Consider the following 26754-nt stretch of genomic DNA (forward strand, 5'->3'; position numbering starts at 1 on the left):
GGCCTGCAGAGCCAAGTGTGAGGACCGCCTTCGAAGACTACACTGGACTTAAAAACTGGACTCAAACCCTGTATCAGTTAGTTTCATAAAGGACTATTGTCAGGATTAAATTGGATGCTATGTGTGAGGGGCTTAGCTGCCCATCCAGATCCTTCCCAGGCCCCAGAAGCTTCATGACTGAGAATAGACACCTCTCCTGCTCGACCCTTAACACCAATACCAGGCTAGGTTAAAAAAAAAAAAAAGACAGCTGAAGAAATGCCTGTTAACTGGGCAGATGAAGAGAAGGCCCAAGTTTCCAAATTATGTCCTCACCCCTGACCCCTGTTCGTAATTCACAAAGGAAAAGATTGCAATGCAAATAAATGCTCATGGAGATGATGATTAAGTAGGAACCCATGTCTCGCTTCAGATGCAGTCAACTGAGAACAATGAATGGTTGGTTAGCAGAACCTGTGCAGGGATGGCAGGAGCCTCGAGGGGCGGAAGGAGAGCCATGGAGATCAGCCAAAAAGACTGTCATGAGGAAGTGGAAAGAAAACGTCAAGCTGTCAGAAGTTTGGTCTGTTCGAGCTCCAAACAATGTGCAAAAACCAGGATCAACAACCCAATTCACAAAGCAGTTTGTGGATGGATATATCCCCTTCCTGTTGCATCTAAATAATATAAAGCTGATATCGTGATAGACACATATTTCATCAAATTAATATAGAAACCGGTACATCAAGTCCACGCTCCATGCTACTACTACACTACTCTTCTGAATATACTGGAAGGAATTGCTGGGGATAACAGCAAGTATCCTTTCATAGCCACAATCAACATTTGTTTGAATACCTAATGTCTGAATGGAAGACAATTTTTATTAAAAAAAAAAAAAATCCCTTGAGCATCCAACGGCTTGCATGCTATACATGGACTGGCGTGTGAACAACGCTTCAATGACTTAAATCACTGGTGAGATCCAAAAGAAAATGCCGTGATACACAGAGTCCACGTGAAAGCACCATCCGTGGCAGGACTTTCCGGTGGGACTCAGACGGGCAAGCCTATTCTGCATCACAGGTGCATTATGTATCATGGCTAACGTCACAAGGAAATCTGATTATAAGATTATTTAATTCTTAAGAATCGAGGTAAGAATGTACGTACGACACTATGATTTTCTGCTACAGCAGAGTTCCTATTTGCCTTTCGTCTGGGGGGAGATGCTCCAGTTAGCTCACCCAATTAATCCCTTGCTATTACATTAATAGTGCGATTCAATATTTTTTTCTAACTGATTTCATCATTTCTTTCATCTTTTCCTGTATTCCAACTACGTCCCCCCTGTACTTTCCTCAGCAGAAGGAGTGCTAAATTTGGCAGTACTGTCACTTAAACAGTGGACTAACGTCTAGCTACTTTTTATTGGGGAAACTCTGCTAATATGCTCATGCTTTCACCCCCCCACCATTTGTGTGGCAATATGCGTGTGTGCGTGCACGTGTGTGCAGATCCGTATGTGTGCACACGCACTTTACTTACACATGTGCTCTCTGGGATCACAGTGACTAGGATTTGAAAGATGTGTTTCCATAGACTTCATCCCCCTGAAGGATTCACTGACATTAAAATACACTCTTCCATTTCTTCTAAAACTGGGTGTAACTAGAACATAGTCTAAAAATAATTGCTTCCCCTCCCTAGAAGCCAAAATAGCACATTTATTTTTTTCCTACACCACCTACTCCTCTTTAAAAGATGTTTCACAAAATCTTAGTACTGAAAGGAACATTAAAGGACCATCTGCATGGTTCTTTTACTATCAGATCAAACATGATAAATGAAGTCAATAAAGATATTTACTGCTGAATTAACTACTCGTTTTCTTCAAACCCTCAACTCTTCCAATTAGCTTAAGCTTCTCACACTTTACACTCACACACACATATACACATACACACATATATATAAATGTATAGTTATTATTATTTTATAAACCCTCAAGTTTGGGTATATTTCCAAAAAATAAATGAAATAACAGGAAAAACTGCTCCCTGCTTTGTACTAACCAAGGACTAATTTGGAAAATTTGCCCATTTTATCTGTCAACAAACCCCAAGACATAAGTCTAGAGTAACGTACAGCAAAACACATGCATTTACTGTCATTCCTTTTCAAGTATGATCTAAAAGGACCAACACCTCATAATATTAACAAGGTAATTGTTTTATCTGCTCAGTCAAGAGTCCTCTGAGGTCTCTCAAGGCCATCTTCTATTTAGCAGCACTGATTTATCCTGTACTGTGTGTCTAAATACTACATTGAAGCCAGATTTTTATCTCTAAATCCTAAGAATGGACCCAATTTTTAAAGACTTGGGATTTTTACTTTGCTCCTTTTTGTTTCAAGGAAGGCAATGAAGGGAAAGAAGAGAGGTGAAAGGAGACTAATTCAGCAGGAAAGGCCTGCAAGAAAGAAAACATACTGCTCAGGAGGGTTGTGATTTGGTTGGAAAGCCCTAGAGATGACGCAACTCCAGAATCATTCTTTGTTTCCTACCAATGTCAGGTCGCAGAAAGGCAGCAGCAGGAGACAACGAAAGGGAGTGAGCACTGGGGAGTGTCCACGGGGCTCGGCAGCTCGCCGTAGATGAGTTAAAACACGGCTCTGAGCACGCTGCTAATAGTGTCAGTCACAGATAATAAGATTCTGCATGGTTTCAGTACCTTGGTCGGATTTTGGTTTATTCTGAGAACGAGCCAATCCGTCAGCCAGGCAACGGGGGAAGGAGGAAAACCAGGCCTGCCTCGTGCTGCCACCTGCCGGCTGTTGGCAAAATCACATGCTCCTTCCTTCTTGGGGGAACCCCCCCCCTTCCACTGAAAACAAAACAAAACTAGCTTCATTAAACACAGACCGACATGCAGGTCCATAGTGTCCCATGAATATGCTGATTTTTGAAAACACTGGGATTCATGCACTACAAATAAGCTTTGCATTTATCCTCTTTTTCACCGAAGTGTCACCATACATTTTTTTAACCAATAAATCCACGCTGAGTGCTATTTCCAGTCATTAGCTCAGTAACAAGAAGATGTATGGTAGTTTAACGAGTGAAAACACTGCTGTCTTCTTCCTTCGTAACAACCAGACCTCTAAGATATTCTTCACTGTGGTGATGACCCTATACCCAAGCTGAAAAGGAAAGACAAGTTTGAAATTTCTCCCGCCTTTGTCCAGAACTCAGATCCTATAGGAGGTAGGTGACGAGGCGAATCAGGGCAGACTGGGCTGGAATTCCGAGGCAGGCAACGGTCTCCTGCAGCCAGGAGGTCTCCTGTGTCCATCCGTGGACACGAGCCCCCTCAAGAGCGGGAGATGCTGGCGAGGAGACCCTGCCGTGGGAGGGTGGGGAGGCAAGGAGCCGCGTGACACCAGGACCGAGAGGACATTTATTGCTTTCGCATCTATCATCCCAGGCCCAGCAACAGCCTAACACCGCAGGGGACACAAACCCAGCCGCTGAACTAGGTGGCCACTGTGACAAAGCGCGTGAGGAAGCAGAACTGATACCAGTTCAGGAGTTCCTGAGATCCTGGTCCTTTAGGAAACCGTGGCTCCCTTTCCATGGTGGACACAGGACTATGCAGGTGCTCAGTGGGAAGGCAGATCCAAGACGAGATACGATAAAGGGGGCCCAACAGAAAGCACAGGCAGGATTAGAGGCCGGGGGTCAGGGGTCACCTTCACCACAAGCCACACACTGTGGCAGGCACTGGAGGATCAAAGAGGAAAGGAAAAGCAGTGACCTCAAAGAACCTCGCAGTGTTTGATGAAACTGCTCTCATCTCACTGGTTCAAAGCCTTTTCTCCGCTTCTGGTAGTCTGTGTTTTGCTACCAGTACCTACTTTTTCCTGGAAATAAGTACTGTTTATTCTGCTGTGGGGTTTCTCCGTCATTTTAACCAATGCTCCCTTTCAGATAGCTACCTGCATCTCTCTCTACCCCGCTTAACATGACTTAGAATATCAAAATAAAGGAGATACTCTATCTCAATATGCATACAACGTGTGACTCCAAATGTCCCCCCGCCCCGACATAAAATCCAACCCTTTATTTCTAGACCCCATGGTGCCTAGGAGAATGCTAGCCATAAAACAGAGGCTCAATAAATACTAGTGATAGAGGACACTGTGGGGGAGAGAGAGAGAGAGAGACCCAAGACCTGTGATTCTGAGGATGCTAAGCTGCTGTACGTAAAGCAAAAGCCCAAGGGAAAGGCAAGCTTCGCCTTTAAGGATACTGTAAGCTACTTCTGCATCTCAGGGAGGGTAGCTGCCAAGATGTCATCAGGGAGGCAAATTTCAGTTTTAGGTGCTGGGCTTGGGGAATTCTTAGGCACGAAAAGTGTGAGAGAAAGTAAGAAAGCCGCAAAGCCGAAATAATGGAATCTCATTTACCACCGAATTTTTCTACTAGAGAGGATCAGAATAAGCCCAAACCTGCAATACCTAAAGAACACCTAGAAACAGGAAAGCCAGAAAGTGGCTGGCTCCTGTGAGGAAAAACTTCAGGAATACTCAGGAAATTCCAAACGTGCCCCACTCTGAAAGGCAGGAGGAGAAACCGGCAAGACCGGGCCAACAAGGAAATCAGCTGTAGGGTGGGCATTTCAAAAAAACCCCCCAAAGTTTGCTTCCAAGCACTGACTCTCAAAAATATAATAATGCAAGGGGAAATAAAAAGTTTTTTTTTTTAAGATTTTATATATTTATTTGACAGAGAGAGACAGAGATAGAAAAAACAAGTGGGGAGGACAGGGAGAAGCAGGCTCCCCACTGAGCCCGATGTGGGGGCCCGATCCTAGGACCCTGGGATTATGACCCGAGCCGAAGGCAGATGCTTAACCGACTGAGCCACCAGGTGTCCAGAGAAAAAGTATCTTATACGAGTTGGCAATGGCCTTAAGTTGAAGGTACACTGTATGATTTCTGTGCTGTGGGTTCTAAAGCCCACCCTCCGTAACTCAATGTCTAAGGCAGGCACATTTCTATGACACTGAGTAGATTTCTCCCGAAGTCTCTGATGAAGCAAAGAAAAAAAGAGCATCTCTCTGTAACTAGGGTAAGCATAAGACATTATCCAAATATGGACATTTATGAGAGTAAAAGGGGACACGTATTAATAATTATTCTGGGCCAACAGGCATCAACTGGCTCAGTCTCTAGCAGAGCAGAAGGCAGGGCCACCCTACCATGCACCACGTGGACCAAAGAACGATGAACCTTCTCATTTAATAAGGCCAGGCCCACGGTGTAAAGTCCACGTAGGCCTCTGGAGTGCTGGTGGCTAGCCAGACAATCTGGGAAAAACTGAAGTGAGCTGTTCTCAGAGCAGATTTGTGCAGGAAAGGTATTTCTGGGCCCTTTGGTCAAAGAGGAAGCTGCAGGCTGGGATGAACTGGAGACTAGATATGGCTTAAAGCCAAAATTTCATAATATGTCACACCAGGTCGTCCACAGGCCGGTTCCAGAACACCTCTCCAATTCAACTTACATCCATCATTCCTACCCTCGACATCAGCTTGTTGCCTCAGGCCCATCTGGGTTCTCTGATATAGCTGTCCGTGGAAATGGCCTCCTGTGTTTTGTCTGCTTCATTTTTACCACAATTTTTTATTTTTATTGCCTCATTTTTACCTGAATTAAAAATTTAGCATTCTGAACACTGATGTCTAGAAACACTTATTCCCATCAGAGCTTCTCTGACAGCTAGGGAATGAGATTTTATACGAAGCCTGAGTAGGAGTCAATTTTATTACCTTGATTCCTTTCTTCCTAAATAATCTCCTCCAGCATCACTTCCCCAAGGGAACCCTGGCGTCGTGTCTTTATCGGGCTCCTACCTCATCCTGCATTTCTCCACTCAAGGCCCTTTCTGCTTGTATTTTACTCATTTAATACTCGTCTTTGCCTAGTTTGCTCAATGTTCTTTGCCCAATTAGACCTGGTGTAGAGCTAGTTCTGATCAAATATTCATCGACTGAACAAAAAACACGGGAAAGTGAAATGATCTTTTTGCTAAGTTTCCAAAGTAAAAATGCCAGGTAATGAATTGACTTGTTAAAAGCTGGGAAAATTTGAAAGACAGGAATGAGGCCCCTTACTAAGTATTTTTCTGAATGAGCCTCCATTTCAAGTATAGTGGTTGTTGGGAGCCCCAGCCATTAAGGGGCGGGGACAGCCGGCGACCACGGTGGAGGCCTGCCTGCCTCAGAGTGACATTGGCCTCTAGTGGACAGAACGGAGAATACAGCAGGGCCAAGTAAAAGATGTCCCAGGGCAGAAGCAATCACAGAAGGAAACGAAAAACCCAAAATTTCCTTTGTTTCTCACTCCTGCTGTGGAAGCTGATTTTTTTTCTCCCATTAGAAGAATAGCCTGCTGCCACGTTTTTACCTCAGTTAAATACTTAGCATTCTGAATGTCGGCGTGGAGAAACACTCCCCTCAGAGCTTCTAGGACAGCTGGAGAATGAGATTTTATACGAAGCCTGAGTAGGAGTCAACTTTACTGCCTTGATTCCTTTTTTTCCTAAATGCTCTTCTCTAGCCTCCTGGTGCTCTTCCTGGGACTGAAGGCTACCAAACACTCCTGAGACAGGTGCATTGTAAACCACCGGCTCGTCAAAGGGTAAATACCTACGTGACAAGGAGAGACACAAGGTGACCTAAGAAGGGATGGGTGAAGGTGAGGGCACGGTGCAAATACGAGGTGCGAATACATGACCTATTTGGCCTCGTAAGCTAATCAGACGGTGTGGGGCGCCGAGCCACAGTATTCACTCTTCCCGTCCCCTGGGCACGCAACCTAATCCCGGAGCGGGCACCGTGTACACTGCGCTCTGGGGAGGTGCTCCGAGGTGCTCCTGGCCGCTCCGAGCCACTCGATCCTTTAACAACAGCTCGTCACTTCTGCATCCCCAGGTTTTAAGAACAATACAGCACGCTCGCTTTACTCACATCCTTGTGACACCTTTAAATATCTCCTGCTCGATGACTTGGGCGCAGGCTGGTGCTCAGGAAGGAAAAGATCTCTCGACCCAAAATAATTGCCTCAGCAGAGTGGGAGCTCGGAGAGGGAAGTGGGTAGTATGGGGGTGGCCCTCGCCAGGCCGCGCGACAGGGCACGCGGTGAGAGCAGCTGCGCGCCGTTGATCGCATGCGTGTTCTCGGGGCGGAGGCTGAGAGGGGGTGAGGCTCAGTTCTTTGACCAGACACGTCCAAATCTCGATGTACACACAAATCCCTGCTCCCCAGTAAAGCAATTGGTTTCGGGTACTGGCCCCTCGATTCTCCTCCAGCAGGTACCCACCCCCACCCCGCAACAAGCATTAAGAACCACATGGCCAATCGTGGTAAGAGCTGTTCTCAGAGCACATTTGTGCAGGAAAGGTATTTCTGGGCCCTTTGGTCAAAGCTCTGTTCCCCCCAAACACCTGGAATGGTACACATGTGCAGATGGCAAGGACGCTCGCCTTTTGATGCAGTGGCAGCCTACCAGCTGGCATCAGAGTCCGCAGAAGGGGAAGCACGACTGCCTACGTGTAAACGGCCTGGTACCTCAAGGCTGCCCCCCGCCCCCCACTTTCATCTTTTTAACTTTTGCCAGCGCCCCAGGCCGGGGACTCTGGGCCAACCTGTGCTGAGGCCGGAAGGCCTGCTATCAAGGGGAGAAGGCCAAGCGCAGCCACCCAAGTGCAGGGGACCCGGGTCTGGCCTGGGTGAGGCCTCCCACCCCTGGGTCTCCCCCCCCCGCCCACCTACCATCTCCTTGAAGGCACTCTCCAGGGCCCCGATGACCAGGCTTTCGTGCGGGATCTTCTTCTCGGTGAAGAAGCGTGTGGGAGGGGTGCCGGGGGAGCCGGGGGCGCCCACCCCTCCGCGGAGCGAGGCGGCGCGGGTCAGGGCACGGCTGTGGGCCGGGGTGCCCTCGGGCTCCTCGCCCAGGCAGGTGGGTGGCAGGACGGCAGAGTTCTTGAGGATCTCCACGATGTCCTGCAGCTGCTCGGCGACGTGCTGCTGCAGCAGGCGGGAGGCCACCACGGCAGCCCCGGAGCCCGCGTGACCGTCGAACAGCGACCAGTAGTGACAGGAAACGCCTTCCGATTCCTGGGGGTGGGGGAGAGGCGACAAGGGGTGAGAACCGTGCTGGTTACTTCCCAGGGTCCCATGCACCCCGCGAGGCAGGGCGCTCAGCGCATCTGCTTGGTGGCCGGTCTCAGGCTGGCAAACAGTGGAGTCCAAACATGGCACAGGTGCTCAGGCTGTGTCCCTGCTGTCCCCACCAGCCCAGGGAGGTGACCCTGATGCCCACACCAGCCCAGAGAGGTATCCCTGCTGCCTGTACCTGCCTGGGGGGAGGTGTCCCTGCTGTTCCCGCCAGCCTGGGGGAGGTGTCCCTGCTGCCCATACCAGCCCGGGGAGGTGACCCTGCTGTCCGCACCAGCCCAAGGAGGTGACCCTGCTGCCTGCACCAGCCCGGGGAGGTGACCCTGCTGTCCGCACCAGCCCGGGGAGGTGACCCTGCTGTCCGCACCAGCCCGGGGAGGTGTCCCTGCTGTCCGCACCAGCCCGGGGAGGTGACCCTGCTGTCCGCACCAGCCCGGGGAGGTGACCCTGCTGTCTGCACCAGCCCGGGGAGGTGTTCCTGCTGTCCGCACCAGCCCGGGGAGGTGACCCTGCTGCCTGCACCTGCCCGGGGAGGTGACCCTGCTGCCTGCACCTGCCCGGGGAGGTGACCCTGCTGCCTGCACCAGTCCAGGGGAAGTGACCCTGCTGCCCGCACCGGCCCAGGGGTGCAGCGCTCTGTGCTTCTCAGCCCAGGCCAGGAGCCCACGATGCCCTGCAAGCCCAGCTGCTCCCTGGTGGCGAGATCTACCGGGATTCGCTGTGTGGAGGGGTGAGGTAGGGCCCCGTGCCACCAGCTAAGTCCTCCCGAGCCCAGCTTTGCCGTCCAACTGGTCACTTCCCTCCTGCAGCCCCAGAGCACGTGGGGCCTGGAGTCCTTGGGGAAAGCTACGCTCTTTCTGCAGGCTCTTCATGGGGAAACCGGCAGGCCCATTTCCCCCCTTTAGAGCCCTTTCGCTCTCTTTGGTCTACATCCTGTATTTTTAGAGCATGTTTTCCTTCGACACCCAGTCTAAGATGCAGCCAATTCAAATCTCTTTCTCTTATTTCCTGCCTCCCTCACTTTCCCAGCTGGTACTCAGCATCTTTGTTTCCTCTTCCTACCCTAAAGTTCCGCATTCCCGTGTACCCTCATCTAGTATGGATTTAGTCTCTGAATTATTTCTAGACTGTTTCAAATCAATGTTTTTAAGAACTATGTTTGAAATACACATTAAGCTCTTGTGAGCTTAAATTAATTGCATTAATTAATTACATAGGTAAGATGCATAGGTAGTTAAACAGGTAGGGTGCATAGAACACCCACCTCTGACTATTGGCATATCTACCCCACAGCAATGAATACTGAATCCTTTGCTAGCAAAAGCCATTATATAAAATTCTTTTATTCTACCTTAGAATGATGCTGGAAAGTACTGTACAGTTATGGTGACCTACGCCATTACTCCATTTGTGCCCTTTAAATTTCACTTTTATTCAATTCTGTGCCATGTGCTGAGAAAAAAAGTTGATTTTCAGTGAACAAATACTGAGCATTCCCTATATGACAGGTGCAAAGTGGATCCTGGGGATAAAAAAAAAATGGCTGGAAGAGATAACAGATATGGTCTGATTTTTTAGGATTTTATTTATTTATTCATGAGAGACACACAGAGAGGCAGAGACAAGGCAGAGGGAGAAGCAGGCTCCATGCAGGGAGCCTGATGCAGGACTCGGTCCCAAGACTCTGGGATCACACCCTGGGCTGAAGGCAGACGTCAACCGCTGAACCACCCAGGCATCCCCAATATGGTCTGACCTTAATCCAGTGGAGAAGACACATACTGATGAAATAATCACACAAACAAACATAAGATCACAATTCTGGTCAGGGCTATAAGGAGAGGTTCTTGATGCCAGAAGGCCAGCTTGCAGAGGGGCACTTGGAGGAGTTTACCTGGGGACACGCAGGCAACCTAGTAGCTGTTTGGAAGTTCACAAGATAATGAGGAGAGACCACCAGGCAGTAGAAAGAGCAGATGCCAAGGCCCTGTGGTAGAAAGGTGCATGATGTGTTAGTGGAGACTGAACCACATGACTGAATAGAGGGGTGATGCAGGAAAGGTGGGGTTGGGGGGAGAGATGAGGCTGTGCAGGGATGTGGGAGCCAGAGTACCCCATCCTTCCAGGACACATGAAGGATCTTGGCTTTAGCCTAAGAGTAACAAAAAGCTATTGACTGAGGTGGGGGTGACAAACTTAATTTATGTTTTTAAATGATCACTCAGGCTATGCTGTGGGGATTAGGACAGAGTAAAAGTTAGGATGTCTGCCAGGTGTTGAATAACACGCTAAAAAGACATTCAAATTCAGACAGTAACAAGCACTTATGAACAACTAAAAGCACTCGAACTCAGAGGACAGTAGAAAGAACAAGAACTTCAAAGGTACAAGAGTTTAGTTCTAGTGGCATCTTCACTGCCGATCATGGGAGTGATCTTGGTGGGCCCAGATCAGGGAGGCGGTGCAGGCGTTAGACCCTGGGTGGGTCACTCCGGAGTGGGACATCCCTGGGCCACGGTTGCCTACTAAGTAAACAGCGGGCGAGGGCTCCTTATGGGGGTGTTTCACGAGGTTCAAATGGTGATTTATACCCAGGGAGTCGCTAGGTAATGAATCTCTTGCAAAAAGGGCTGAGAGCTATAGATCAGTGTAGTGGGTCGGGAAGTCTGAAGGAGCCGGGGCCCCTGCTGTCTTGCTTGGGGTGCTGCACAGGCCCTGAACAGCCTGCCCTCGGGGCTCCCCGCCACGTGGGCCTCATGACATTTTGAGAAGCCACTGTTGCTAGCCTCTGTAACAGGACTGGGCACAAGGCGATGAAAGGACGTGCCGGTTTATCTAGTATTCTGGGACTTGGGGCATGCGTGGAGGGAAGGAGGAGTGTGAGATAAGGAATGCAAGAGCGCATGCACACACACACACAAAGAATTAGAAGTAGGTACAAGTGGTTATCAACCAGAAATAAAACTGAACCCCTTGGAAAATGTTCTTAATTTAGGGCATCTGTGGATCGAATTCGCTGAATCTAGGAATCTCTATTTTCACCAACCTCTGAAATTTAGCATTTCCTATTATTATCAATGCAAGGCAACCAAGCACAGTGGGATTAGCAGTTCCTCTGACTTGCTCACAAATGGAAATGATGCACTGTCATTCCACACAGCCTGCAGGATTGTTTATGCTCATCATTACTTTGCAATGATAGCGTGATTTTTACTCACCACTAGCTCTGGTTACTTGCCCCATTAGTGAAGCACGCGTTGCCGTATTACATTCCTACAACTAGGGAAAAGGGGCAACAGAAAAGGATTTCTTGCTTACAACATCCAATTCCCCAAAGGCCCCAAGGCTGCCTGAATAAAACCCGCACACCCAGTCCTTCTGCAGTTGATTTAAATGGAAACCCAGTAAACACCTTTAAGGAAGCTGTGGCAGGGGCAGGTGAGGGATGGAATAGGAGCAATTGTGCGGCTGTGTCCGTGTCTGGGCACAGATTCTGTTACACCTAACGTATCTTGTTTCCAGAACCATGATTTGAATCAAAGAAGATCAAACCCCGTGAAATAAGGAGCCTCACTGCAATGCGATGCTACTACATTTTTTTAAAAAGCAACTCTGGCATTTTTCTGACGAGCAATCCAACCATTTCCTTCAATGAGGCAAAGCATTCTGAAGGCACTGCAACAATCCTCTGATAAAATATCTGGGCAATTTTTAAGCAGTCAAGAGAAAACCTGGGGGCGGGAAGGGGGGTGGGGGACTAGTGAAGCAGAGCCCAGAGGGGCAACACCCTGCCTTTTTTTTTTTGGAAATGAAATGGTTTTTATTAACACCCTGCTTTTGAGAACACCTTTGCATGGCTATGCTAGAAACGCTGGTACGGTTATTTTTAAAAATGCAATTAATAATTTTCACAGCTCAAATGTGTAAGAGTTTTTACATAAAGAAAGTTTGTCACTAAAGACTGAATAAATCTAGCGCCGTCTGATGCAGGGCTTCACTCTCACACCATCAGTCACTATCTCTAAAGGTGGGGTCCTATCACTGATCTATTTTAAGCTCCGCAGGGGAGTCTCAAGAGCTGCCAAAATTGAGAGCCTCTGATCTAATAGGGAGGGACGGAGCCACTAAGCAGTTCCAGCCTCAAATCTGCCATCAGGGGGTATCCCTGGGTGGCTCAGCAGTTTAGCACCTGCCTTCCGCCCAGGGCATGATCCTGGAGTCCCGGGATGAAGTCCCGCGTTGGGCTCCCTGCATGGAGCCTGCTTCTGTCTCTGCCCCCCCCCCCCCGCCCTCTCTCTCTCACGAATAAATAAATAAATAAATCTTTAAAAAAAAAATCTGCCATCAGCTCTCTGTGTGACCTTGGGTGAGTCACTTACATCTCCCTGACTTGACCAGAACAGCAGTGTCCAAACTGTTTCTTGTTTCCGAAGTGGTACCTTAGAAAAGAGGACGGGGCGGGGCGGGGGGGGGGGCGGTGTTTGAATGATTAATAAGTCCCTTTGACTATTACTTCAACTGTTTCTAACACATTTTGACAGCTTTTGAACTAGGTAAAACCAAATTCATCAAGAGATTTCAGAATCTTGAGTGTCCTCCTATGGCAGGGAACTTGGGGTGAGTGATGTGTTATTGGGGAAACTGCAACCACCAAGGGGGCCCTCCCTCAGGCTTTAGATGGCCACTCAGCTCTTAAGGTCTAAGGGACCATAAAGTCACAGAGACATCGAGTTACGGGGCTACGGCACCCTTCCCGTCACTTAATAAGCCTTGCAGAGCCAGGCGGTAACCAAAATGCTTTGTAAACATTAGCTCGGTTGGTCCCACAACAGTCCATCCTGAGAAGAGCCACCCTATGAGGTACGGCTACGACGCGCACCCTATAGGGGAGGACCAGAGAGTCCAACTGCTGGAGGTTAGCACCTACTGAGGGATGCAGCTGGGAGCTGGGAGCAGGCTCCATGCTCGGGCCGCCCACCCCTGCCGAGCTCAGTACCCTTGCGCCGGCCCAGGAGGGAACGTTGCTCTCTTGCCCACGTGCCACTCACCTCTGCTTCTCCTCTCGGCCACCGGAGTTGTTACCAGAGTGATTTTTTTCTAAAACACAAAATCTGACCCTATTTCCTTTGCCAGCTTAACCACCTCCTCCTTCATAGCCTGGGCTATGTTTGTAATCTCTGAAGTAGTCTCCGACTCTCCCTTCACAGCCCGTCCCTCCAAATCCCACTCACCAAACCATGGGTGGCACTTGTAGCTCATCACAGAGCACTACTAGCCCCTCACCTAGCCCTCGTCTTAAATATCACCTCCTCCTGGAGGCCCCCACTCCTACTGCAGCACTCATCAAATTGTGCGTGTCTGGTGACCTGGTTGGGCAGTGGTAAACTGAAAGAATATTTTGGAAAAGGGGTGGGCAACTAATAGGCAGTGCAGGTGAAAAGGGGATTGTATATGGCCCCTGTGGACGGTGGCCTGAGGAAGACCAACCTCGAGGGCTAAGTCAGCTTGGAGTGAGATTCTGGGCTCTTGAATTTGAAACGCCTCTGCACAGAAGAACAAGGTGACGGCCAGGCTTAAGAAGTGCCAATCCCATGGCATCACGCACTGTGCTGCAAGAAGGAAGCACTAGAATTTGAGAGGCTTGCAGAGAAGTGTCCTGAGGCGAAGAGGGCCTCGGTCAGGATGGGATTCGTGGGCCTAGAGAGGAGACTAACAACCTCACAACACATTTCAAAGAACGGCATGAGGCTGGAATGGGCCATATGGTGCTTGAAATGGAACCAAGAGGGGCGGCCCCGGTGGCCCAGTAGTTTAGCACCACATGCAGCCCAGGGCGCGATCCTGGAGTCCCGGGATCAAGTCCCACATCGAGCTCCCTGCATGGAGCCTGCTTCTCCCTCTGCCTGTGTCTCTGCCTCTCTCTCTTTCTCTGTCTCTCATGAATAAATAAATAAAATCTTTAAAAAAAATTAAAAAAAAAGAAATGGAACCAAGAGCATAACAAAGAATACAAATCTACTTCTGAAAGTGGCATGAGCAAACAGGATGTGCCATACACTCCTTTCGAAAAAGACCCAAGGACCCCATTCTCTATTCAAAACAATGCCATCAAATGCCATCAGGTAGGAATGTCTGGTTTGATGTATAAAGTTGGATCTGAGAACCTGGAGGAAAGAACGAATTCCTGAACGTCACACCAGGATCAAGGGCCTACAATCATGTCGGGGGAGGTCTGAAAGATCCCAAGGAGTATAAACAGGATGCTTTTAAAGTGTCTCACATCTTCAATTTAATCGCAAACACACATCTATTTCATCACTGCACAGAAGAGGACCTTCAAGGACTCCCTACTGCCCTGGGTCTCCTGGATCCTCACGTGGCTTACGGGTCCTGCATGCTCTAGTTGCTACTCCTTCCCCTGTGCCCTCTCTCGCTCTTTGTCAGTGCTCCTGACCTAGGCAGCCTGGATGCAGGGCTGTGGGAACCTCACAGTTGCTTCAAGGAAACCAAAGGGACCAGCTGAGCCTTGTGGCCCTACAGGACCAGTTTGAAACACATACTATTCTCTTCTAAGCTATGGAGACTCCTCCCCGCCCCCGCCCTCCCAGGAAGATTAAAAAACAAAAAACCCCAACAGGCACCATATTCCTCTCTCTGGCGGACTGAACTGCTGGAAACCACACAGTTTCTTCAGCCCCCATGCGCTGCTGGATTGGTTGTACAATCTGCTATCGCTCTATCCTTTGAACCAGTGCCCGAAAGGCTAGACACGCACGTGGGAACGTGGAGAGCTGTGTTCTCCACCTGCTTGGCTCAAGCCAAGGCCCCAAAAGAGGGAAGAGAAGGCTGTGGCTCCTTTCAACATCCTCTGCCCACCCCACCACACACATCCTCCCACAGCCGAAGCCACCGCACACCCCCCACGTGGTTAGTCACGTTAGAAGGAAGGAATGCCTCCTTAGTTTGGTATCAGCTCAGAGAACAGCATTCTGAGCTTATATGGTAAATACACAGGGTTTTGCGGTTTACACTAACAGTCCAAGGCTAACTTTGTCACTGGTGCAAATATACCAACATACAATGGTGCTTTGAAAAGTTGGATAATTCATGTATGCACCTGCAAATGAGTTAACACAAATCCTATCTGTGGTGATAGGTCTTGGCAGAGGAAGAGCACAGCCGTCAAATCGAGAGCAACCTGGGTTCGTGAACTTACTATGATGTGATCTTGGGCACCTTTCCTAACTCCTCTCACCTGTTTCCTTATTTACAGACCAAGATGAGACTAGGACACAGAGAGTAACGATTCATTCTTTTAACACACGTCTCAGAGTCTGCTATGTGCCAGGCTCATGCTGGGTACTGGGGAGGTGGGAGAGAGGAAGAAAAAAACCATGTTCCCAACTCTTGAGCCTAAGAGTCCGGAACGTGAACAGGTGTGCTAGAGAGGGGACGTGTGTGGTGCCACAGGAGCAGGTAACATGTATTAAATGTTCAGGCCATCGTGGGTTATAGGAGGCGGGGCGGGTGGACAGGGAAAGAGTGGGGCCATCAAGAGATGCCATGAGGAAGGGGTCTTAGTGATGGGAATGTTGTATCCTGACTGGTGGGATTACACGAATCTATACGTATGCTGAAATTCATAACAGTGCACATTCAAAAGGTTAATGAGACATATTAATTTTTTATATAATAAAATGGGTAGCAGTGTCCAGCATACCAAAGAACAAAAAAACTAGGAGAGCAATTACTCACACTCACTGTTAAATGGCCCGGGGGAACGATGAGCAGGCAGGGAGAGCAAGCCATCCACGGCGGCTCCCTACTTTTGACCCTGCCAGACGGGGTGCTCACGTTCCTCCACTGTCCAGCTCCCTTTATGTCTCTTCTTCCTGAATCACTTCCCCTAGGAGACGTCTAAGGACACCTACTGATCACCTACCGGGTTTACTCTCCGCCACACCGCCACAAAATGGGCATCACCATCCCATTTTGCCCGTGATTTAACCAGGGCACAGTTAAGTAACTCCCGCTATGTGGTGACACCAGGATTTGAACCTGGTCCTTCAGATTCCAAGTTAAGAGATCTTTCCAATTTCCCAATACATACAACTCTGTGTCATTGCCTCCCTGGCTTCTGTCACCCTGTAGCCTTTAGCACTCCAGCCTTATTTCACCTTGTCGCTGATTCATGACTGCATCGTACCTTGGGCCACCAGCTGATCAACAAAACTTCTGACACTGGCCCTGCATTAATCTCTGGTAGGATCAGAAAACATTGCTGGGGCAACCATCCCAGGATGCAAAGTTCTAAACCTGAAAAATCAACCCCCTCAAATCTGGAGTAACATGCTCTTGACATAATGAATTTCACATTACTGTTATATTTTAACAAATGTTTACCTTGTTTTTGCTCCAGACGAACAGGAGTTAAACATGCACTCTGTTTTAGGAAAAGCAATACTGAACCCTTTCCTGACTTACCGCACACTTCAGTTTGGCAGCCATCACTTATGTCTTACAAAAAGAATAATGCTGAAGCAGTTTTCTTATTGCATTCTGATTTGAAAGAAAGAGATAAAGATAAAGACAGACAGACCTGTGTGTACCTTACAATACACACACGGCCATCCCTTTTCAGGAATACATCTGCAGCCAGATAAAAGAAGATTTCAGAGAGTGACAGGTTGGAAACTTAAAGTTCATAGTTTCTCTTTCAGGATTTCTCTGAAGTAGGCCCGATATTACATCTTTCTTTTTCAAAAGTCGTAGAGCCTAATTTTTAATAATATTTTCTTATTTTCTTTTTCCCATTTCCATGATCATCTCTAATGCCAGAACTTAAATAAGAGCTTTGGACTGGGAAGGGTCCCTTGGGCCTTTTAACAAATATAAAACTGCTCCAAACAGAGATTTATCCCCTGAACCAGCTCCTGACATAATTCTTGATACAAGCGGCTTGCATCCATCCAGCTTCTGCTATAATTACAGCACAGCTAATCAGGGGCATCAAAAATCGGTAGCCTACGCTGCGCTCTGTCAAAAAAGGAGCCACATTATGTGCACCTCAACTCTGGGGAACCCACAGGCAAGAGCCTTTGTGAGCCATCTGGGAGGCAGTGAGGTAGCCCCTCTTATGGCGTGCTGACCAAAAAAAAAAAAAAAAAAAAAAAGGGAGATTCTAGACAAAACCTCAGATGTTTCCTGTGGAGCTTGACAGAAGTGCTGTGATGTGAGAGGCAGGAAACAAAAAGAAGACCAGGGAGTGAGGCCTGACACATCTGTGCCAGTGTCAAGAGGCCAGGCCTCTCTGTTCTCTCACTGCACAGAGCTCTATGGGTGTGCAAGCCCCCTTGGTCACCCCATCCTCCACCAGAAAGCACACAAAGCTTGGGGTGGGGTGGGGGTGGTGGTGAGTTAAAAAATGATCCATCAGCACATAAGAGGAAAATGATAAATTCTTTCACGTTTCTTCTAGAGCTGGAGAAGAAATGAAGCTTTGCTAGTTGTTTCTCTTAGGAACTGACACTGGCGCCCTCACGTGGTATGTAAGCCAGCCGGCTCCACGTCAAGCAGGGAACCCTGATGTTCTGATGCACCCGCTGGCTTTGGCACATTGTGCAACTCTTTGCTCCATAACGTGTGTCCCCAACTAAGTGGTCTTGTGCATCACACTACTAAATTTTTAACTAGATCATCCGTTACAACGTGGACAACAGGTGTTTAAAAAATCCATGCACTGAAACTGCTGATAGAACACACGTGAGCAAATGAGAATACATCACAGCGGGCACATCCGACTCCAAGTAATGACAATCTAGTCATACCTGACAACAGGAATAATCGTTCTAATCAAAAGTAGCAGAAATGCTAAAAGGGACAGCTGAAATATGGAACTGGAGCTGCTACTGTGAATGATGACTTCTGCCTTGAGGTATTAGCTGATGGGAACATGAAGTCTCTGCAGTTGGCAAGACAAAAAATGAGTTACTGTGGGAAAAATATTTAGAACAATGCCTGACATATAATAAAAATCGCATGACTGTTAGTGGTGATTATTTTAAAATGTTTCCTTTTCATCTTTATTGCCTTCAAATTATTTTTAAACTAATATATTTTTATAATCACTAAATACACATAAAAAATATGGCCATATAGTAGTAGAGTTGTATATTATGAAATGAACAAATACGTTGAGGGTACGTACTCATACACATGGTTTGGAGATTGCTACTCATAGAAAAATGGAAATAAGTGGTTGTCCTCTTAGCTGTGTTCCCTGAAGATACAGGTAATTCAGCTCATTTGACACTCATCTTCCCTTATCATACACCAAATGGTGCTGGAATTTAGAAATCTAGGGAGGGGATTTCGTTTTCAGTAACACAAAGAGAGTACCACAAAGGTGGAAATTTTACTTTGAGTTAAGTTCCATGGTTGTTTTTACAAAAGGCTTCCTATGAGCACAGGATGTTCTTGCCTCCCTCCTTCCTCACTGCCAAAGAAAAAGAACCACTGATTTCCCATTAGGCAATGACACAGTTGCCAGTCTTCTGACTCCCCACTCTAAGCTACTATACCGCTTGATTTCCATAGTTTCTGGCCAGTTTTCAAGGTACCACACAATGAAGATGATAATTCAGAATCTGGAGGATCTGTTTTAGGCATTTCATCCACAGCACTTGATTGAAATCTCCAGCTCTGATCCTCAGGGTAACACAGAATGGGGAGAAAAGTAAGGCAATGACAAAGCAGACGCAGGAAATTTGAGTAACTTCATTAAAGTCATCCCTAGGGCCCATCCCTAATGCTGTGCACTTGGCATCAATGCCCTTGCAGTGTACTTTTTTTTTTTTTTTTACCATATCTCTTTTTATTTTTATTTATTTTTATTTATTTAAATTTTTTATTTATTTATGATAGTCACACACAGAGACAGAGAGAGAGAGAGAGAGGCGGAGACATAGGCAGAGGGAGAAGCAGGCTCCATGCACCAGGAGCCCGATGTGGGATTTGATCCCGGGTCTCCAGGATCACACCCTGGGCCAAAGGCAGGCGCTAAACCGCTGCGCCACCCAGGGATCCCACCATATCTCTTTTTAAATAAATTATTAAGATGTTTTGTTCTCCAGTAGAAAAGAATGCTTAATTTCATAGGCATAAAAATGAGGACTGCTTCCTTCTCAGGATCTGACTATATGAAATGCAGAATTTTTTGTTTCAATTCCTCTGCTTTATGAAATAATAAGATGTGGGGCACATTTAGTAGTTTGGTTTTTGTTTTTACTTTTTTTTTATTTTTATTTTTTATTTTTTATTTTTTTTAAATTTTATTTTATTTTTTTATGATAGTCACACAGAGAGAGAGAGAGAGAGAGAGAGGCAGAGACACAGGCAGAGGGAGAAGCAGGCTCCATGCACCAGGCCCGATGTGGGATTCGATCCCGGGTCTCCAGGATCGCGCCCTGGGCCAAAGGCAGGCGCTAAACCGCTGCGCCACCCAGGGATCCCGGTTTTTGTTTTTAGATGGCAATTTAGTTTCCTTATTAAATTTTTATTTAAAAAATTTTTTCATTAAAAAAATTTATTCGGGGCAGCCCGGGTGGCTCAGCGGTTTAGCGGGCCTTTGCCCTGGGCGTGATCCTGGAGATCCAGGATCGAGTCCCACGTTGGGCTCCCTGCATGGAGCCTACTTCTCCCTCTGCCTGTGTCTCTGCCTCTCTCTCTCTCATTAATAAATAAAATCTTTTAAAAAATGTATTCATGTATAATTAATGTACAGTGTTATATTCATTTCAGGTGCACAATGTAGTGATGCAACAATCCTATACATTACTCAGTGCTCATCATGATAAGTGTACTCTTAGTCCCCTTTATCTCTCTCACCTATCCCCTGGCAACCACCAGTTTGTTCTCTGTACTTAAGAGTCTGTCTTTTTTGGTTGTTCATTTGTTTGGGTTCTTAAATTCCATATGAGTGAAATCATAGGATATTTGTCTTGCTCTGACTTATTTCACTTAGCATTATACCCTCTAGGTTCATCCATGCTGTTGCAAATGGTAAGACTGAGTAATATTCACACACACACACACACACATATATATATATATACACACGCACACATACTACATCTTCTTTTTCTATTCTTATTGATAAATACTTGGGCTGCTTCCATAACTTGGCTATTGTAAATAAACTGCAATAAACACAGGGGTACATACATCTTTTCAAATTCATGATTTCATTTTCTCTGAGTAAATAAAGTGAAATTATTGGATCATATGGTAATTTAATTTTTAATTTTTTGAGGAACCTCTACACTGTCTTCCAGAGTGACTGCGCCAATTTTCATTCCTACCAACAGTACATAAGGTTTTTTTTTTTCCTTTTCCACATCCTCACAAACACTTCCTATTTCTTTTTGTATTTCAGTCGTTCTGCCCCATTTTATTTTTTTCATTCTATCTCATCTTAAAAACATTATTAAATAAATTCTAATTTCTGAGAGAGAGGAAATATAATGTTTGTGACAGTTTGGGCTAAATTGCGTGTGGTTTATTCTAGACTCAAAAATTAGCTCAGGGGTGTTCTCAAACTATTACTTTACATATCAAAAACTCCCCCTAAATTAGATTACAATAAGGAGTGCCTGAGTAGCTCAGTGATTGAACATTCAACTCTTGATTTTGGCTCAGGTCATGCTCTCAGGGTTGTGATGTTGGGCTCTGCACTGAATAGAGATTCTCTCTATCCCTCTCCACCCCCATTCTTTCTCAAAAAAAAAAAAAAAGGAGGTTACAGTAAAAGCATGTGAAATAATACTGAAATGCAACTGCAACACTATTAGAACAGCAACAGATAATATTAATTGAACACTTACGACATGAGAGGCACTATTTTAAGCACTGTTGTATTTTTAACTCATTTAGTCCAAACAGCGCTATGAGCTAGGAGCTATTATCCCCAATTCAGAGATGATGAAACTGAGGCATTGAGATTTGGACTCATTTGCACAAGGTAACTAATATCTAGTAAGTGGCGGTGAGAGGATTTAAACTTAGACACACAGTATTATTCAATCAGAAGGCTTTTTCTTCTTGCCTTGGTTTCAATGCAAACAAGTTTTTCGAGAAGTTAGCAAGAAAAAGTGGACTCTGAGAACACTAAGGTGATAAACAATTTCATTTCCATTCTGTTCTTCACCTGAGTCCAGTTTCTGAGCCGACAGGACAAAGTGCCTAATAACTCCTGAATCAGGGGCGCCTGGGTGGCTCAGTCGGTTAAGCATCTGCCTTAGGCTCAAGGTCATGACCCCAGGGTCCTGGGATGGAGCCCCCTGTCGGGCTCCCTGCTCAGCTGGGGGTGGGGGTGGGGTCTGCTTCTTCCTCTCCCTGCCAATCTCTCAAATAAATAAAATCTTAAAAAAAAAAAAACAATTCCTAAGTCAAAAGAGAAATCATAATAGAAATGAGATACTATTTAGCATCAAATCATACTGAAATTACATTAGGAGTTATTCCTCCTTTGTGCCTGCTTCGGCAGCACAAAGAGGAGTTATTCCTCCTTTATTTCAGCCTTTTCCAAACACATTTGTCTGCCACATTTCCCTGCAGCTAATGGGTAAAGAGGCAGCATGTCACAAGAGGCCAGACTGCCTCGGTTGATCCCAAGCTCCACACTTCACAGGCACGTGCCTCAATCTCGTCAGTAAAATAAAGATAATGATGGGACATTCTTCCATACAGTGTCAGGTTAAGTGAATCAATACTGGGTGACGGACAGATCCGTATTGTGTCTGGCACGTGAAGGCTGAGTATTATATTTAAAAAGGAAGAAGACAAAGTCTCTAGAGGCTATCACTCTCGACAATGTTCTCCGTGTCTAAGCTGTGGGGAAATCAGATTACAAGGGAAACAAGGAAAAAGTTCCATCTTAGCACCGCTTCTTTTCCTTTAGCCTTAGGGTGTGCCCCAGTGGGAAAAACCGATTGTGAAGCCAAGCTGGAGCTGCACGCCCTGCTACTGTGGACACCTCCGTCCAGCCCGGTGCCCACCGAGAAAGCCAACGCCACTGAGGAGGGCACTGCAAAGTCACTCTGGCATCGGCCTGGTTCTCAAGTCACCCTTCGTCATCACTCGCAAGAGTCCGAGGCCCTGGAACCAAGGGACGCGAGTTTTGAGAGAAACCACTGCACTCTTGCTTCAGAAAATCTAAGGAAATAAATAGAAAGGTTATGGATTCTTGCACAAAACAAAGACCTTAACTAGAGGGAGGATTTAGAGGGACACATACAATGAGAAAAATAAAAGGCTCCCCCTCTTGTTTTCATAGCTGACATGACTGCGGGAAGCAGACTGCCTAATGAGGGCCGAACATTCCAGAAGGGCTGCCACTGTGGAACCAAGAGCGACCTTCATTTAATGTTCAGGAGTGAGGGGCGGGGGGCCAGCCCTTCTGAGAGGAAACAGCTGAAAAGAATGGCACATCTTCTGTTCAAAGAGTAGAAAGAGTGCTTCCCGTTTCCCTTTCACCTCTCCCCAGCCGTCTGCTCCCGCTCCCCTGCTCCCCTCGCACTCCGGAGGCCCAGGCTACCCTCCTCTGAGGAAGGCCGTCAGCCTTCGGCGCCTGCTGCGCCCGGCCACGTGTGGACACAGCCGCCTCCTGTTACCGTAACCAGACACTGAACCAACGGACACTGCAACCACATACTTTGATGTGTTTTGACTAAATCAGACAACAGAAGGGTGCTGTGCTCCTAAGGAAAAAGGCCTGGGAGGCAGGTGGCCACGTCTAGTCTTAGGCCAGAAACAATCTGTTCCCAAGCCGGGAAAGGCAGTCAGATGCGGGGGGAACGTCCGGGTGCTGGCCTCCACGGCCCACCTCCCACCCCTCAGCCACGCAACCTAGAGACAGGAGCACCTGCTCTTAATACAAAGGCTCTGCGGTGCCCTTTGGAGGGGGACGTTTTCTCCTCCGCTGAAAAGTCAGCTGGTGTTGTCCTCTGTTTACCTCACTCCCAGAGGGACCAGGTACATGGGAACTGAAAAGCCAAAGGCTTTGGAAAAGTGATGTTTTCCCTTACAGAGGACACTCGGTGTGGTGGATAAAGGCTACTTCAAATCTCCCAAAGCAGAGAAAACCTAACAACGGTGACTAGGTTCCTATAAATCTTGATGTCTTTAATTAAAATGCTTTCAGGGATGCCTGGGTGGCTCAGCGGTTGAGCGTCTGCTTTCGGCCCAGGGCGTGATCCTGGGTCTGGGACTGAGTCCCACGTCGGGCTCCCTGCATGGAGCCTGCTTCTCCCTCTGCCTGAGTCTCTGTCTCTCTCTCTGGGTCTCTCATGAATAAATAAATAAAATTAAAAATTTTTTCCTTTAATTAAATAAAATGCTTTCAGTGGGAGGCAGGTAGGAGGCTGCTGGATAGGGTGTTGCCCTCAACAAGCTTATAGCATCTTTCCTAAGAGAAAGTGCTTGGGAGTACCTTTGGGAAGTGCTAGCGTTTTACAACCCCTCTTTCCTAGCCACCTATCTGGTGTCCCCAAATAATCCGAGGCACAGGAAATGTCAGGAGCCGTGCACGTTGCCGCAGAGTACCTGTTTCATGCCAGCCTGCCTGAGGGATCACGGCTCCTCACATGTAAACCGGCTGATGGGAGGCAGACACGGGAACATTCCACCCTGAACTTGACATAGAACATTTCCTCCTTTATATCCTCCTCACCAGCGACATCAAAATTTCTCTTCCTTACTTCTCAAAAAAATATTCATTTCACTAGATCACTAAATTCTAATTAAAAAAAACCAACCACCACCTAGATCTGTTACTATTTTCATAAGGGAGAACACAGCAATTCATTTTCCTTTCCTTTTCCATTTCTTTAGGCTAAAATACTATGGTGCCGAACACTTCGAAATTTTTATTTGTATCTCTTTTAAGTTTTATGACTTCCTTCAAACATTGCTTCTTTAGCCCCTGATGTTTTCCTTTTATATGTAGATGGAATCTAAAATTAGCTTGTGATTGATTTATTTATTTTTTTGGTCAGAACTCAGCAAGTACTACAGGAAAGAACACAAGAACACTCCTTCAGTAAATGCCTCACAGAGCCAGGAAGACAGAACAGTTTATATTATTTTTACCCACTAATTTTTTTTTAAAGAGTTTGTTTTAAAACAGGAGGATTTTTTTTCTTTAAAGATTTTATTTATTTATTCATAGACACAGAGAGAGAGGCAAGACACAGGGAGAGGGAGACGCAGGCTCCATGCAGGAAGCCCGATGTGCGACTCGATCCTGGGGTCTCCAGGATCACACCCCAGGCTGCAGGTGGCGCCAAACCGCTGCGCCACCGGGGCTGCCCTAAAACAGGAGGATTAATTTGACTCTTTTGGCTAAAAAGATTACTTGTCCTAATAGGATAATTCTCTAGGAGCTGGCATGAGAGATGGATAAAAGTTGCCTTAGAATCTCTGTACCAACTAATAATTTTCCACAGGAAGAAAAATCCCATCTTTTTTGCTACCCAGATGCCCCTGGTTATAAGAAATGCCATCACATATAAAAACTTCAGGACGTTTTAGGTTTTCTTCCATCTTCAAGTAAGATGAAGGTGATTATTATACATGGAAGAGGTTTTCTGGAAATACTTGTGTTTACTAAGTTGACTGGGAATGAGAGGTCAAGAAAGGAGGGAGAAATTTTTTTTAAAAAAGATTTTATTTAGGGATCCCTGGGTGGCGCAGCGGTTTGGCGCCTGCCTTTGGCCCAACGTGCGATCCTGGAGACCCGAGATCGAATCCCACGTCGGGCTCCCGGTGCATGGAGCCTGCTTCTCCCTCTGCCTGTGTCTCTGCCTCTCTCTCTCTCTGTGTGTGTGTGACTATCATAAATAAATTTAAAAAAAAAAAGATTTTATTTATTTGAGAGAGAAAGAGCATGCATGAGCAAGGGGAGGAGAAGAGGGAGAGGGACAAGCCGACTATGTGCTGAGCACAGAGCCCGACATGGGGCTCCATTCCATGACCCGGAGACCATGACCTGAGTCAGAATCAAGAGTAAGATGTCTGACTGGGCCATCCAGGTGCCCCAAGGAGGGAGAAATTAATCACATACATCACATGCTGGAGAAAGCCCATGTACTTCCTTTGTGCCAACCTTCATGCCTATCAACTCTACGTGTGCAAATAATGATGCTGTAATTTATCCTTTTGTCCCATTTCTGGCCTCTGATGGTATTTGCCATTTTTATCATTATCTTTCTTGACCTCATCTCTCTGTGGCCCCTGGCGTAACTATTTCCCCTCCTTGCAGCTCCCTCCTTGAAATGTCTTTGGGTTGAAAGCTCCTTAAATCTAATCCTCCCTAACATGTGCTCCTGAGCTCCGAACCCTTATTTCTAACTTCCTACGAAACACTTCCACCTGGAAGGTCAGAATCCTCACCGTTTCTGCCCATCCTCTCACCTTTCAACCTATGCCTGAGCCAGTGGTCCACTTTCAGAGACCAGCACCCAAAGGCTGAAACCTGCCCTTTTAACCTCTTCCTCCCATGCAGGTCGTCATCTGGTCCCCTCAACAGTGAGGGGACCTCATCTCACCTCATCTCTCCTGAGCCTGCCTCTTGCTCCAATCAGTCTTATTTCAAGCTTTCATCATTTCTCACTTATATTTCTGCATGAGCCGGTCTCCTTCTGAGGTGTCCAATCTCTAGGTTTGCCCCCCAAGCCTTTCCAAGTCAGCCTCCCTGCTGGATTTCAGCAGATCTGGATTTCATTATACCCTAATATCATTTGGTTAAAGTTCCATCTTATTAGGGCATTAAATGGCTCTTGTGTATGAAACCTGCTTGCTTATTTTTGTCTTATCACCCTCCAAGTGACTACAGGTGCCCCAAGACACTAGAAGACACGCGTCATGTGCTTTCACACTAACCTGGCTTCGCATATGCATGTTCCTTATGTCAGGATCTCCTCTTTTTCTTATTTGCTTGGTTAATTTCTATTAACTTTTTCCTTTGCTTTATTTTTAAGTAGGCTCCACACCCAGCATGAAGCCCAGTGCAGGGCTTGAACTCATGATCCTGAGATCAAGACTTGAGCTGAGATGGGGAGTTGGGTGCCTAACCGATGGGAATCAACCAGGTGCCCCCCCCATTCACTTTTTTTTTTTTAAATGATGGCTTTAATGTTGCTTTCTCCAGGAAGCATTCCCTAATCTGACCCATTCCCTCACCTCTCTTAACTCATCTGAGTTAAGCTTATAAACAACCTGGATTTTAAAAATCTTTCTCCTAGAGGCATGGGTGGCTCAGTCGGTTAAACGTCTATCTTTCGCATGAGCGCGTTCTCTCAAATAAATAAAACTTTAAAAACTAAAAAATAAAATAAAATTTTTCTCTCAAAACTCACTCCATTGTTTTGCTGCTGGTTATTGGCTCTTTGTCTCTTGTCAACTCAGCTCTAGGAGGACTGGAACTGTACTGAGTTCATCTCCTTACCCTCAAGGCAGTGAAGGATCAGACTCACAGAGAGGG

The 26754-nt window shown here is 46.7% G+C and overlaps 1 protein-coding gene across 4 annotated transcripts in view; it reads right to left on the reverse strand.

Annotated features, from left to right (window-relative positions):
* The window catches only part of PPM1H (protein phosphatase, Mg2+/Mn2+ dependent 1H), a 259566-nt gene that overhangs the window by 125899 nt on the left and 106913 nt on the right, over positions 1 to 26754 (reverse strand). For all 4 annotated transcript variants that reach the window (XM_077913646.1, XM_077913649.1, XM_077913648.1 and 1 more), the window contains exon 3: positions 7812 to 8156. In XM_077913646.1, the coding sequence (XP_077769772.1) occupies positions 7812 to 8156 (345 nt within the window). The remainder of the gene's footprint in view (positions 1 to 7811; positions 8157 to 26754) is intronic.

This window comes from Canis aureus, chromosome 11, assembly GCF_053574225.1.
Source record: "Canis aureus isolate CA01 chromosome 11, VMU_Caureus_v.1.0, whole genome shotgun sequence".
NCBI classification, from domain to species: Eukaryota; Metazoa; Chordata; class Mammalia; order Carnivora; family Canidae; genus Canis; species Canis aureus.